General features: G+C 44.9%; 1 protein-coding gene across 1 annotated transcript in view; it reads right to left on the reverse strand.

Annotated features, from left to right (window-relative positions):
- The window catches only part of LOC135564480 (ras-related protein Rab-6B), a 246876-nt gene that overhangs the window by 33248 nt on the left and 197846 nt on the right, over positions 1-15782 (reverse strand). The window contains exon 7 of the mRNA XM_065009490.1: positions 8170-8236. Coding sequence (XP_064865562.1) covers positions 8170-8236 — 67 coding nt within the window. The remainder of the gene's footprint in view (positions 1-8169; positions 8237-15782) is intronic.

Here is a 15782-nt window from a genome sequence, read left to right on the forward strand (position 1 = left end):
GTAGGTCAGTCAGTAGAACATGGTCCTCTGTAGGTCAGTTAGTAGAGCATGGTCCTCTGTAGTTCAGTTAGTAGAACATGGTCCTCTGTAGTTCAGTTAGTAGAACATGGTCCTCTGTAGTTCAGTTAGTAGAACATGGTCCTCTGTAGTTCAGTTAGTAGAACATGGTCCTCTGTAGTTCAGTTTGTAGAACATGGTCCTCTGTAGTTAGTAGAACATGGCCCTCTGTAGTTCAGTTAGTAGAACATGGCTCCAGGTCCTCTGTAGTTCAGTTAGTAGAACATGGTCCTCTGTAGTTAGTAGAACATGGCCCTCTGTAGTTCAGTTAGTAGAACATGGCTCCAGGTCCTCTGTAGTTCAGTTAGTAGAACATGGTCCTCTGTAGTTCAGTTAGTAGAACACGGTCCTCTGTAGTTCAGTTAGTAGAACATGGTTCTCTGTAGTTAGTAGAACATGGTCCTCTGTAGTTCAGTTAGTAGAACATGGTCATCTTTAGTTCAGTTAGTAGAGCATGGCTCCAGGTCCTCTGTAGTTCAGTTAGTAGAACATGGTCCTCTGTAGTTCAGTTAGTAGAACATGGTCCTCTGTAGTTAGTAGAACATGGTCCTCTGTAGTTCAGTTAGTAGAACATGGTCCTCTGTAGTTAGTAGAACATGGTCCTCTGTAGTTCAGTTGGTAGAACATGGTTCTCTGTAGTTCAGTTAGTAGAACATGGTTCTCTGTAGTTCAGTTAGTAGAACATGGTCCTCTGTAGTTCAGTTAGTAGAACATGGTCCTCTGTAGTTCAGTTAGTAGAGCATGGCTCCAGGTCCTCTGTAGTTCAGTTAGTAGAACATGGTCCTCTCTAGTTAGTAGAACATGGTCCTCTGTAGTTCAGTTAGTAGAACATGGTCAACTGTAGTTCAGTTAGTAGAACATGGTCCTCTGTAGTTCAGTTAGTAGAACATGGTCCTCTGTCGTTAGTAGAACATGGTCCTCTGTAGTTCAGTTGGTAGAACATGGTCCTCTGTAGTTCAGTTGGTAGAACATGGTCCTCTGTAGTTCAGTTAGTAGAACATGGTCCTCTGTAGGTCAGTCAGTAGAACATGGTCCTCTGTAGGTCAGTTAGTAGAGCATGGTCCTCTGTAGTTCAGTTAGTAGAACATGGTCCTCTGTAGTTCAGTTAGTAGAACATGGTCCTCTGTAGTTCAGTTAGTAGAACATGGTCCTCTGTAGTTCAGTTAGTAGAACATGGTCCTCTGTAGTTCAGTTGGTAGAACATGGTCCTCTGTAGTTAGTAGAACATGGCCCTCTGTAGTTCAGTTAGTAGAACATGGCTCCAGGTCCTCTGTAGTTCAGTTAGTAGAACATGGTCCTATGTAGTTAGTAGAACATGGCCCTCTGTAGTTCAGTTAGTAGAACATGGCTCCAGGTCCTCTGTAGTTCAGTTAGTAGAACATGGTCCTCTGTAGTTCAGTTAGTAGAACACGGTCCTCTGTAGTTCAGTTGGTAGAGCATGGCTCCAGGTCCTCTGTAGTTCAGTTAGTAGAACATGGTCCTCTGTAGTTCAGTTAGTAGAACATGGTCCTCTGTAGTTCAGTTAGTAGAACATGGTCCTCTGTAGTTCAGTTAGTAGAACATGGTCCTCTGTGGCTCAGTTGGTAGAGCATGGCTCCAGGTCCTCTGTAGTTCAGTTAGTAGAACATGGTCCTCTGTAGTTCAGTTGGTAGAACATGGTCCTCTGTAGTTAGTAGAACATGGTCCTCTGTAGTTCAGTTGGTAGAGCATGGTCCTCTGTAGTTCAGTTAGTAGAACATGGTTCTCTGTAGTTAGTAGAACATGGTCCTCTGTAGTTCAGTTGGTAGAACATGGTCCTCTGTAGTTCAGTTGGTAGAACATGGTCCTCTGTAGTTCAGTTAGTAGAACATGGTCCTCTGTAGGTCAGTCAGTAGAACATGGTCCTCTGTAGGTCAGTTAGTAGAGCATGGTCCTCTGTAGTTCAGTTAGTAGAACATGGTCCTCTGTAGTTCAGTTAGTAGAACATGGTCCTCTGTAGTTCAGTTAGTAGAACATGGTCCTCTGTAGTTCAGTTAGTAGAACATGGTCCTCTGTAGTTCAGTTTGTAGAACATGGTCCTCTGTAGTTAGTAGAACATGGCCCTCTGTAGTTCAGTTAGTAGAACATGGCTCCAGGTCCTCTGTAGTTCAGTTAGTAGAACATGGTCCTCTGTAGTTAGTAGAACATGGCCCTCTGTAGTTCAGTTAGTAGAACATGGCTCCAGGTCCTCTGTAGTTCAGTTAGTAGAACATGGTCCTCTGTAGTTCAGTTAGTAGAACACGGTCCTCTGTAGTTCAGTTAGTAGAACATGGTTCTCTGTAGTTAGTAGAACATGGTCCTCTGTAGTTCAGTTAGTAGAACATGGTCATCTTTAGTTCAGTTAGTAGAGCATGGCTCCAGGTCCTCTGTAGTTCAGTTAGTAGAACATGGTCCTCTGTAGTTCAGTTAGTAGAACATGGTCCTCTGTAGTTAGTAGAACATGGTCCTCTGTAGTTCAGTTAGTAGAACATGGTCCTCTGTAGTTAGTAGAACATGGTCCTCTGTAGTTCAGTTGGTAGAACATGGTTCTCTGTAGTTCAGTTAGTAGAACATGGTTCTCTGTAGTTCAGTTAGTAGAACATGGTCCTCTGTAGTTCAGTTAGTAGAACATGGTCCTCTGTAGTTCAGTTAGTAGAGCATGGCTCCAGGTCCTCTGTAGTTCAGTTAGTAGAACATGGTCCTCTCTAGTTAGTAGAACATGGTCCTCTGTAGTTCAGTTAGTAGAACATGGTCAACTGTAGTTCAGTTAGTAGAACATGGTCCTCTGTAGTTCAGTTAGTAGAACATGGTCCTCTGTCGTTAGTAGAACATGGTCCTCTGTAGTTCAGTTGGTAGAACATGGTCCTCTGTAGTTCAGTTGGTAGAACATGGTCCTCTGTAGTTCAGTTAGTAGAACATGGTCCTCTGTAGGTCAGTCAGTAGAACATGGTCCTCTGTAGGTCAGTTAGTAGAGCATGGTCCTCTGTAGTTCAGTTAGTAGAACATGGTCCTCTGTAGTTCAGTTAGTAGAACATGGTCCTCTGTAGTTCAGTTAGTAGAACATGGTCCTCTGTAGTTCAGTTAGTAGAACATGGTCCTCTGTAGTTCAGTTGGTAGAACATGGTCCTCTGTAGTTAGTAGAACATGGCCCTCTGTAGTTCAGTTAGTAGAACATGGCTCCAGGTCCTCTGTAGTTCAGTTAGTAGAACATGGTCCTCTGTAGTTAGTAGAACATGGCCCTCTGTAGTTCAGTTAGTAGAACATGGCTCCAGGTCCTCTGTAGTTCAGTTAGTAGAACATGGTCCTCTGTAGTTCAGTTAGTAGAACACGGTCCTCTGTAGTTCAGTTGGTAGAGCATGGCTCCAGGTCCTCTGTAGTTCAGTTAGTAGAACATGGTCCTCTGTAGTTCAGTTAGTAGAACATGGTCCTCTGTAGTTCAGTTAGTAGAACATGGTCCTCTGTAGTTCAGTTAGTAGAACATGGTCCTCTGTAGTTCAGTTAGTAGAACATGGTCCTCTGTGGCTCAGTTGGTAGAGCATGGCTCCAGGTCCTCTGTAGTTCAGTTAGTAGAACATGGTCCTCTGTAGTTCAGTTGGTAGAACATGGTCCTCTGTAGTTAGTAGAACATGGTCCTCTGTAGTTCAGTTGGTAGAGCATGGTCCTCTGTAGTTCAGTTAGTAGAACATGGTTCTCTGTAGTTAGTAGAACATGGTCCTCTGTAGTTCAGTTAGTAGAACATTTTTACATTTTTACATTTAAGTCATTTAGCAGACGCTCTTATCCAGAGCGACTTACAAATTGGACATGGTCCTCTTTAGTTCAGTTAGTAGAACATGGTCCTCTGTAGTTCAGTTAGTAGAACATGGTCCTCTGTGGCTCAGTTGGTAGAGCATGGCTCCAGGTCCTCTGTAGTTCAGTTAGTAGAACATGGTCCTCTGTAGTTCAGTTAGTAGAACAGGGTCCTCTGTAGTTAGTAGAACATGGTCCTCTGTAGTTCAGTTAGTAGAACATGGTCAACTGTAGTTCAGTTAGTAGAACATGGTCCTCTGTAGTTCAGTTAGTAGAACATGGTCCTCTGTAGTTCAGTTGGTAGAACATGGTCCTCTGTAGTTCAGTTAGTAGAACATGGTCCTCTGTAGTTCAGTTAGTAGAACATGGTCCTCTGTAGTTAGTAGAACATGGTCCTCTGTAGTTCAGTTAGTAGAACATGGTCCTCTGTAGTTAGTAGAACATGGTCCTCTGTAGTTCAGTTAGTAGAACATGGTCCTCTGTAGTTCAGTTAGTAGAACATGGTCCTCTGTAGTTCAGTTGGTAGAGCATGGCTCCAGGTCCTCTGTAGTTCAGTTAGTAGAACATGGTCCTCTGTAGTTCAGTTAGTAGAACATGGTCCTCTGTAGTTCAGTTGGTAGAGCATGGCTCCAGGTCCTCTGTAGTTCAGTTAGTAGAACATGGTCCTCTGTAGTTCAGTTGGTAGAACATGGTCCACTGTGGCTCAGTTGGTAGAGCATGGCGCTTGTAAAAGCCAGGATTGTGGGTTCGATTTCTGCTGGGATCACCCATACGAAAGTGTATGCATGCATAACTCATAAGTCACTTTGCATAAAATCCTCTGCTGAAATATATTAGACTGGTGTAGGGGACTGGTGTAGGGGGCTGGTGTAGGGGGCTGGTGTAGGGGGCTGGTGTAGGGGACTGGTGTAGGGGACTGGTGTAGGGGACTGGTGTAGGGCACTGGTGTAGGGCACTGGTGTAGGGCACTGGTGTAGGGGACTGGTGTAGGGGACTGGTGTAGGGCACTGGTGTAGGGCACTGGTGTAGGGCACTGGTGTAGGGGACTGGTGTAGGGGGCTGGTGTAGGGGGCTGATGTAGGGGGCTGATGTAGGGGACTGGTGTAGGGGACTGGTGTAGGGGACTGGTGTAGGGGGCCGGTGTAGGGGACTGGTGTAGGGGGCCGGTGTAGGGGACCGGTGTAGGGGGCCGGTGTAGGGGACTGGTGTAGGGGACTGGTGTAGGGGGCTGATGTAGGGGACTGAATCCTAAATGCCACCCTCTTCCCTTGATAGTGCACTACTTTGGACCAGGGCCCATAGTGCACTATAAAGGGTTTAGGGTGCCATTTGGGATGCAATCCCAGCAGCGCGCTGCCGTGACTTCATCGATGACTGATGGCGGACGATTCCTGTCACTACATTAAATCGCCCAGCCGAGACGAGGCGAGACGAAGCCACTTCCCGAACCCCAGCAGCTGCCTACATCTGCACCCTGTCAACCCGACCCACACAGAGCCTGTCAGTCTCCACAGCTCAAACACAGCTAGCCGTCTAGCGGCGTGTCACGCAGCAAGCTCATCTAATTGGACGAGGACCAGAAGAACACAGAGAGCTCCACCAATGTTCAGAGTGTATTTCTGGAGAACCTTGGGCTTCAGACAGGAGACCAGAGAGGTTCACTGCCAATGACTGGAACGAACTACAAAAAATCTCTGAAACTGGAAACACTTATCTCCCTCACTAGCTTTAAGCACCAACTGTCAGAGCAGCTCACAGATTACTGCACCTGTACATAGCCCATATACAATTTAGCCCAAACAACTACCTCTTTCCCAATTGTATTTAACTTATTTAATTTGCTCCTTTGCACCCCATTATTTTTATTTCTACTTTGCACATTCTTCCATTGCAAATCTACCATTCCAGTGTTTTACTTGCTATATTGTATTTACTTTTCCACCATGTCCTATTTTTTGCCTTTACCTCCCTTATCTCACCTCATTTGCTCACATTGTATATAGACTTATTTTTCTACTGTATTATTGACTGTATGTTTGTTTTACTCCATGTGTAACTCTGTGTTGTTGTATGTGTCGAACTGCTTTGCTTTATCTTGGCCAGGTCACAGTTGTAAATGAGAACTTGTTCTCAACTAGCCTACCTAGTTAAATAAAGTGTTAGGGTTATATATATAAATACCTGGATAAATAAAGGTGAAATAAAATAATTTAAAACAGTACGGAGAGGTTTGAGAAAAAGGCCAACTACTAAGGTCAACCTAGTTGAAACAATATGTTTTTTCCTGACAATCTCTTTCATTCAGGGCACTTAGTCCGTGTTGCTCAGTCAGTTAGTAGAGCATGAGTCTGTTAAATGATTCTCTACTGTAAGAGTCTCTGGATAAGAGAGTCTGTTAAATGACTCACTACTGTAAGAGTCTCTGGATCAGAGAGTCTACTAAATGACTCTCTACTGTAAGAGTCTCTGGATAAGAGAGTCTGTTAAATGACTCACTACTGTAAGTCTCTCTGGATAAGAGAGTCTGTTAAATGACTCACTACTGTAAGAGTCTCTGGATCAGAGAGTCTGTTAAATGACTCACTACTGTAAGAGTCTCTGGATCAGAGAGTCTGTTAAATGACTCACTACTGTAAGAGTCTCTGGATAAGAGAGGCTGTTAAATGATTCTCTACTGTAAGTCTCTCTGGATAAGAGAGTCTGTTAAATGATTCTCTACTGTAAGAGTCTCTGGATAAGAGAGTCTGTTAAATGACTCTCTACTGTAAGTCTCTCTGGATAAGAGAGTCTACTAAATGACTCACTACTGTAGTGTCTCTGGATAAGATAGTCTGCTAAATGACTCACTACTGTAGTGTCTCTGGATAAGAGAGTCTGCTAAATGACTCACTACTGTAAGAGTCTCTGGATAAGAGAGTCTGTTAAATGACTCTCTACTGTAAGAGTCTCTGGATAAGAGAGTCTACTAAATGACTCTACTGTAAGAGTCTCTGGATAAGAGAGTCTGTTAAATGACTCTCTACTGTAAGAGTCTCTGGATAAGAGAGTCTACTAAATGACTCTCTACTGTAAGAGTCTCTGGATAAGAGAGTCTGTTAAATGACTCTCTACTGTAGTGTCTCTGGATAAGAGAGTCTGTTAAATGACTCTCTACTGTAAGAGTCTCTGGATAAGAGAGTCTGTTAAATTACTCTCTACTGTAAGAGTCTCTGGATCAGAGAGTCTGCTAAATGACTCTCTACTGTAAGAGTCTCTGGATAAGAGAGTCTGTTAAATGATTCTCTACTGTAAGAGTCTCTGGATAAGAGAGTCTGTTAAATGACTCTCTACTGTAAGAGTCTCTGGATAAGAGAGTCTGTTAAATGACTCTCTACTGTAAGAGTCTCTGGATAAGAGAGTCTACTAAATGACTCTCTACTGTAAGAGTCTCTGGATAAGAGAGTCTGTTAAATGACTCTCTACTGTAAGAGTCTCCGGATAAGAGAGTCTGTTAAATGACTCTCTACTGTAAGAGTCTCTGGATAAGAGAGTCTGTTAAATGACTCTCTACTGTAAGAGTCTCTGGATAAGAGAGTCTGTTAAATGACTCTCTACTGTAAGAGTCTCTGGATAAGAGAGTCTACTAAATGACTCTCTACTGTAAGAGTCTCTGGATAAGAGAGTCTGTTAAATGACTCTCTACTGTAGTGTCTCTGGATAAGAGAGTCTGTTAAATGACTCTCTACTGTAAGAGTCTCTGGATAAGAGAGTCTGTTAAATGACTCTCTACTGTAAGAGTCTCTGGATCAGAGAGTCTGCTAAATGACTCTCTACTGTAAGAGTCTCTGGATAAGAGAGTCTGTTAAATGATTCTCTACTGTAAGAGTCTCTGGATAAGAGAGTCTGTTAAATGACTCTCTACTGTAAGAGTCTCTGGATAAGAGAGCCTGTTAAATGACTCTCTACTGTAAGAGTCTCTGGATAAGAGAGTCTGTTAAATGACAAAAATGTCAATGTAAGAGGCAGAGGCTGATTGTACTAATTCACTGTATAATGTTATCTTGTAAACAGGACCATGTTCCGGTCGGTCTCAGAGAACAACATTTGGTTCAGAGTGGATCTCCTCGGTAAAGACTAGGTGGCTGTTCCTAAAGTACTTACAATCTCACACACATTCTTCCCCAAACCTGACCAACAAACATGATAAATACGATATGTTCTCAGGCAAAAAAAAAAACAATCATTTTAAACCTGTTTTTAAAACCTTTTCAACGCAGTCAGAATTGCTAAATAAACCGTTACTGTTTCCTTGAGTTGAGCTGAGGCCTAAGTGCAGTAAAAGGATACTTCCCTCCTTGCTCGTCTCCTGCATGCTCTCCATCCCGGGAAGGGCAGACGCCACACGCCGAAACAGCTGGAGAGGGAGAGGGAGAGGGAGAGGGGGGAGAGGGGTAGGGAGAAGGAAAGAGAGAGAGGGAAAGAGAAGGAAAGAGAGAGAGGGAGAGGGGGAGGGGGAGAGGGGGAGGCAGAGGGAGAGGGGGGGGGGAGGGAGAGGGGGAGAGAGAGGGGAGGGAGAGGGGAGAGAGAGAGGGAGAGGGAGGGGGAGGGGGAGAGAGAGAGAGAGAGAGAGAGAGGGGGAGGGAGAGGTGGAGGGAGAGGGGGAGGGAGAGGAGAGAGAGGGGAGAGAGAGAGAGGGAGAGGGAGGGGGGAGGGGGGGAGAGAGAGAGAGAGAGAGAGGGAGAGGGAGAGAATCAGAACACTGTGACTCATATACGCTCCCCAACAGAGAGAGAGTGTGTCTCATCCATCCACCCTCTTCACCTGTGGACCCAATCAACTCGCTCAGACAGGAAGCCACCAGCATGCACTGGGGCCAGGGGTAGAGGCAGAAAGCACTCACACAGTCAGTCAGTCACACTGGACGGATGGTTGGAGGACAGCCAGGTTGACATACCCTCTCTGTGGTGCCATTCTGGGGACTACTGCCAGTCCAATTACAGAGAAACATAGTCCAGGAGGAAGAGGGATGGATCATCGCATTCTATTTCCTATTTCCTTTATTAAAAACGGGGAGACCAGGGTCTCATTCACTAGGGAGCGCTGCATATACAATTCATCAGACAAAAATCTATTTCCAAAATCAAATCAAGATACAATGAAATTAAATATACATTTAAAAAAAAATACAAGCACGACAGAATATTCCAGAAATCAATAAGAAGGTCCCCAATCAAGACGTTAAAATCGCACAAGCTGCACCACAACATGCAACTGTAATGAGTTTTGTAGACTGTTCCAGCAATGAGGTGCATTAAAACTAAAACGAGTATTTACATAATTTGGAGACCTGAGAGGGAGTTGCTCAGGTCATATTTTTATACTAAAACAACAAAATTATGTAAATTGTTGTTTCAAGGTAAGTGTTTGTCAACGGTGCTGAGCTGAACTGAACTCCCAGGCCCATTTTACCTTTATTTAACCAGGCAAGTCAGTTAAGAACAAATTCTTATTTTCAATGACCGCCTAGGAACAGTGGGTTAACTGCCTGTTCAGGGGCAGAACGACAGATTTGACCTTGTCACCTCGGGGGTTTGAACTCGCAACCTTCCGGCTACTAGTCCAACGCTCTAACCACTAGGCTACCCTGCCGCCCCATTGAGACCAGGGTCTCATTCTCAAGGGGGCCCTGAGTAATACAACACTCATTTACAATCTGAAACAAAACGGCAACCAATACAATGTAAAATACAACACAACATTTAAGAAAAAGAGTTACATTCCTCAGCGACTAGGTCCTCAATCAAGACTTTAAATTGTCCGAGCGGCACCACAACATCCAAATGTAATGAGTTTTGTAAACTGTTTCAGCAGTGAAGTGCATTACAACTAAAAAAGGATTTCCATAATTTGGTGGAGACCTGAAGGAACCTCAGGAGTTAACCAACCCTGTGAACGGGTTTGGTGAGGCATATTTATACACGAAAACAACAAAGTTGTGTAAGTTGGAAGCTTGTGTGGTAGAACTTTATATATAAAAACAGAATAGTGATCTATTGGACTTTAGTGAGTATCAACCTTTAAATACAGGATGAGGTAGTGAATATTAAAACTGTCCCCTGTGAGAAAGACAAGGGCCCTACGATGGTAAACAACATCCAGAGGTTTAAGAGAAGTGGCTGCTGCAATTCTCATAAATGGTGTCACCATCGTCACTACAGCCAGGATCAAACCAGGGGCTGTAGTGACTCCTGTAGTCAATAACTGACAGGAATCACTACAGCCAGGATCAAACCAGGGGCTGTAGTGACTCCTGTAGCCAATAACTGACAGGAATCACTACAGCCAGGATCAAACCAGGGTCTGTAGTGACTCCTGTAGTCAATAACTGACAGGAATCACTACAGCCAGGATCAAACCAGGGGCTGTAGTGACTCCTGTAGCCAATAACTGACAGGAATCACTACAGCCAGGATCAAACCAGGGGCTGTAGTGACTCCTGTAGCCAATAACTGACAGGAATCACTACAGCCAGGATCAAACCAGGGGCTGTAGTGACTCCTGTAGCCAATAACTGACAGGAATCACTACAGCCAGGATCAAACCAGGGGCTGTAGTGACTCCTGCAGTCAATAACTGACAGGAATCACTACAGCCAGGATCAAACCAGGGTCTGTAGTGACTCCTGCAGTCAATAACTGACAGGAATCACTACAGCCAGGATCAAACCAGGGGCTGTAGTGACTCCTGTAGTCAATAACTGACAGGAATGTTTGACTGTACAGCCAGGCTCAAACCAGGGTCTGTAGTGACTCCTGTAGTCAATAACTGACAGGAATGTTGACTGTACAGCCAGGATCAAACCAGGGTCTGTAGTGACTCCTGTAGTCAATAACTGACAGGAATGTTGACTGTACAGCCAGGATCAAACCAGGGTCTGTAGTGACTCCTGTAGCCAATAACTGACAGGAATGTTGACTGTACAGCCAGGATCAAACCAGGGTCTGTAGTGACTCCTGCAGTCAATAACTGACAGGAATGTTGACTGTACAGCCAGGATCAAACCAGGGGCTGTAGTGACTCCTGTAGTCAATAACTGACAGGAATGTTGACTGTACAGCCAGGATCAAACCAGGGTCTGTAGTGACTCCTGCAGTCAAGAACTGACAGGAATGTTGACTGTACAGCCAGGATCAAACCAGGGTCTGTAGTGACTCCTGCAGTCAAGAACTGACAGGAATTGACTGTACAGCCAGGATCAAACCAGGGTCTGTAGTGACTCCTGCAGTCAATAACTGACAGGAATGTTGACTGTACAGCCAGGATCAAACCAGGGTCTGTACTGTACAGCCAGGATCAAACCAGGGTGACTGTACAGCCAGGATCAAACCAGGGTCTGTAGTGACTCCTGTAGCCAATAACTGACAGGAATGTTGACTGTACAGCCAGGATCAAACCAGGGGCTGTAGTGACTCCTGTAGCCAATAACTGACAGGAATCACTACAGCCAGGATCAAACCAGGGTCTGTAGTGACTCCTGTAGTCAATAACTGACAGGAATCACTACAGCCAGGATCAAACCAGGGTCTGTACAGCCAGGATCAAACCAGGGTCTGTACAGCCAGGATCAAACCAGGGTCTGTAGTGACTCCTGTAGCCAATAACTGACAGGAATGTTGACTGTACAGCCAGGATCAAACCAGGGTCTGTAGTGACTCCTGTAGTCAATAACTGACAGGAATCACTACAGCCAGGATCAAACCAGGGTCTGTAGTGACTCCTGTAGTCAAGAACTGACAGGAATCACTACAGCCAGGATCAAACCAGGGTCTGTACAGCCAGGATCAAACCAGGGTCTGTACAGCCAGGATCAAACCAGGGTCTGTAGTGACTCCTGCAGCCAATAACTGACAGGAATGACTGTACAGCCAGGATCAAACCAGGGTCTGTAGTGACTCCTGCAGTCAATAACTGACAGGAATCACTACAGCCAGGATCAAACCAGGGGCTGTAGTGACTCCTGTAGTCAATAACTGACAGGAATCACTACAGCCAGGATCAAACCAGGGGCTGTAGTGACTCCTGCAGTCAATAACTGACAGGAATCACTACAGTACAGCCAGGATCAAACCAGGGGCTGTAGTGACTCCTGCAGTCAATAACTGACAGGAATGTTTGACTGTACAGCCAGGATCAAACCAGGGTCTGTAGTGACTCCTGTAGTCAATAACTGACAGGAATGTTGACTGTACAGCCAGGATCAAACCAGGGTCTGTAGTGACTCCTGTAGTCAATAACTGACAGGAATGTTGACTGTACAGCCAGGATCAAACCCGGGTCTGTAGTGACTCCTGCAGCCAATAACTGACAGGAATGTTGACTGTACAGCCAGGATCAAACCAGGGTCTGTAGTGACTCCTGCAGTCAATAACTGACAGGAATGTTGACTGTACAGCCAGGATCAAACCAGGGTCTGTAGTGACTCCTGCAGTCAAGAACTGACAGGAATGTTGACTGTACAGCCAGGATCAAACCAGGGTCTGTAGTGACTCCTGCAGTCAAGAACTGACAGGAATGTTTGACTGTACAGCCAGGATCAAACCAGGGTCTGTAGTGACTCCTGTAGCCAATAACTGACAGGAATGACTGTACAGCCAGGATCAAACCAGGGTCTGTAGTGACTCCTGCAGTCAGACCGCTGAACCCGGGTCTGTAGTGACTCCTGCAGTTGCCAGGCTGAACCCGGGTCTGTAGTGACTCCTGCAGTTGTCTGTACAGCCAGGATCAAAACCAGGATTAGAACATGCACAGCCAGGATCAAACCAGGTCTTAGTGACTCCTGTAGCCAACCTTAACTGACAGGAATGTTGACTGTACAGCCAGGATCAAACCAGGGTCTTAGCAAGTTAACAAATCATCTAAAATAATGTCCTGGTTTAAATAACTGTCAAATCACTACAGCCAGGATCAAACCAGGGTCTAAAGTGACTCCTGTAGTCTAAGAACTGACAGGTCTAAATGTCACTACAGCCAGGTCTAAATGTCCAGGGTCTGTACAGCCAGGATCAAAATGTCCACCAGGATCAAACCAGGGTCTGTAGTGACTAAATGTAGCCAATAACTGACAGGAATGTTGACTGTAAAGCCAGGATCAAACCAGGGTCTAAATGTGACTCCTGCAGTCTAAATGTCAGGAATCACTACAGCCAGGATCAAACCAGGGGCTGTAAAGTGACTCCTGGTCTAAATGTCCAGGTCTAAATGTCCACCCGGTCTAAATGTCCACCTGGTCTAAATGCCAGGTCAAACCACCTGGTCTAAATGTCCAGGTCTGCAGTCAATAACTGGTCTAAATGTCACACTGGCCTAAATGGGTCTAAATGTCCAGGGTCTAAATGACTCTAAATGTCCAGGTCTAAATGTCCAACTAAATGTCCAGGAATGTCCACTAAATGTCCAGCCAGGATCAAATGTCCAGGTCTAAATGTGACTCCTGGTCTAAATAACTGACAGGTCTAAATGTTGACTGGTCTAAAGCCAGGATCAATGTCCAGGGTCTAAATGTGACTAAATGTCCAGTCTAAATAACTGACAGGAATGTTGACTGTACAGCCAGGATCAAACCAGGGTCTGTAGTGACTCTGCAGTCTAAAGAACTGACAGGAATGTTGACTGTACAGCCAGGATCAAACCAGGGTCTGTAGTGACTCCTGCAGTCAAGAATGACAGGAATGTTGACTGTACAGCCAGGATCAAACCCGGGTCTGTAGTGACTCCTGCAGTCAATAACTGACAGGAATGTTGACTGTACAGCCAGGATCAAACCAGGGTCTATAGTGACTCCTGTAGTCAATAACTGACAGGAATGTTGACTGTACAGCCAGGATCAAACCAGGGTCTATTCCCTATATAGTGACTCCTGTAGCCAATAACTGACAGGAATGTTTGACTGTACAGCCAGGATCAAACCAGGGTCTGTCATTCTGTCAGCCAATAACTGACAGGAATGTTGACTGTACAGCCAGGATCAAACCAGGGTCTGTAAAGTAGACTCCTGCAGTTGCCTTAGACCGCTGAACCCGGGTCTGAATAGTGACTCCTGCAGTTGCCTTAGAGAATGAACCCTGGTCTAAAGTAGTGACTCCTGCAGTTGCCTTAGACCGCTGCGCCACTGGAGGTCAAATTAATTTCTATCCCTCACCTTTAGAACATGCACAACCTTTGGCACCAGAGAGTAGATACACCATAACTTCCGTCCACCTGTTTCAGTAAACCTTAAGAACGTGATGGTCATCTGTTTCGAAGGCCTTGTGTAACAAATAAGGCCCAGTAACAATGATTTCTAGTGATCTTAGCAAGTTAACAAATCGTTTCTAAAATAACGTCCTGGTTTAAAATAAACGTTTCCTGGTCTAAATGTACACCCGGTCTAAATGTAACACATAACGGTCTAAATGTCCAGGTCTAAATGTTTCCCAGTAACAACTAAATGTCCACCCGGTCAAATGTCCACCTGGTCCCAGTAACAACATAACGTTTCTAAATGTCCAGTAACAACATAAATGTCCAGGTCTAAATGTAACACACAACGTTTCCCTAAATGTCCACCCAGTCTAAATGTCCAGGTCTAAATGTCCACCCGGTCTAAATGTCCCTCCGGTCTAAACGTCCTGGTCTAAATGTACCCGGTCTAAATGTCCACCCTCCCTAAATGTCCAGGTCTAAATGTACACCCGGTCTAAATGTCCAGGTCTAAATGTCCACCCGGTCTAAATGTCCACCCCTCCCTCCCTGGTCTAAATGTCCACCCGGTCTAAATGTCCACCCGGTCTAAATGTCCAGGTCTAAATCCCCTCCCGGTCTAAATGTCCACCCTCCCTCGGAAATGTCCAGGTCTAAATGTCCTAAACGTCCTGGTCTAAATGTCCACCGGTCTAAATGTCCACCCGGTCTAAATGTCCAGGTCTAAATGTCCAGGTCTAAATGTCCCCCGGTCTAAATCCCTCCCCAGGTCTAAATGTCCAGGTCTAAATGTCCAGGTTAAATATAAAGACAAGCTAACAGTATAGGTCTAAATGGGAACCCGGTCAAAGCACTGGTCAAAAATGACCCATTGTTCTAAATGTCAGGACCCTAATGGAACAAAGGGTCCAGGCATAAATGATCAAACAAAGGTCTAAATGCCCACCTGGTTAAATGCTGGCCGCCTGTGTCATAAATAGACCATTGGTCAAATGTCCACCTGATACTAAATATCAGGCAGTGGTCTAAATCTCCTCCTGGTCTAAATGTCCTGCAGGTCTAAATGTCCACCTGGTCTAAATGTCCACCTGAACCAGTTTCTGTTCATGCTAAAAATGTCCAGGTTAAATGTCCACCTGGTCTAAATGTCCAGGTCTAAATGTCCACCTGGTCTAAATGTCCACCTGAGTCTAAATGTCCAGGTCTAAATGTCACACCTGGTCTAAATGTCCACCTGGTCTAAATAAACACACCTGGTTTAAATGTCCACCTGGTCTAAATGTCTCAATCTAAATGGGGTAGCCTGAACTGAAGAGCCCTGAGCTCAAAAACACTAACCTTTGACAGGTAGAATAGGGACTCTGGTCTCAATAAACACTAACCTGTTTGACGTTGTAGGGTTCTGGTCTCAATAAACACTAACCTGTTTGACGTTGTAGCCTTGTCTGAGGCTCTGGTCTCAATAAACACTAACCTGTTTGAATAGGCTTGTCTGACGTCTAAAGTAAACACTAACCTGTTTGACGTTGGAGCCTGGGCTCTGGTCTCTAAACACTAACCTGTTTGACGTTATAGCCTGTAGGGGCTCTGGTCTAAAGTAACCTGTTTACGTTATAGGGAATAGCTGGTGCCAATTGGAACACACCAAGAGTTAATTAAATCTCCGCTCGTCTCCTCACCTTCTAACAAATGAACTTCCTTTGTGAAGCCTATTGATTTGT

Source organism: Oncorhynchus nerka, linkage group LG25 (genome assembly GCF_034236695.1).
Source record: "Oncorhynchus nerka isolate Pitt River linkage group LG25, Oner_Uvic_2.0, whole genome shotgun sequence".
In the NCBI taxonomy this organism is placed as follows: domain Eukaryota; kingdom Metazoa; phylum Chordata; class Actinopteri; order Salmoniformes; family Salmonidae; genus Oncorhynchus; species Oncorhynchus nerka.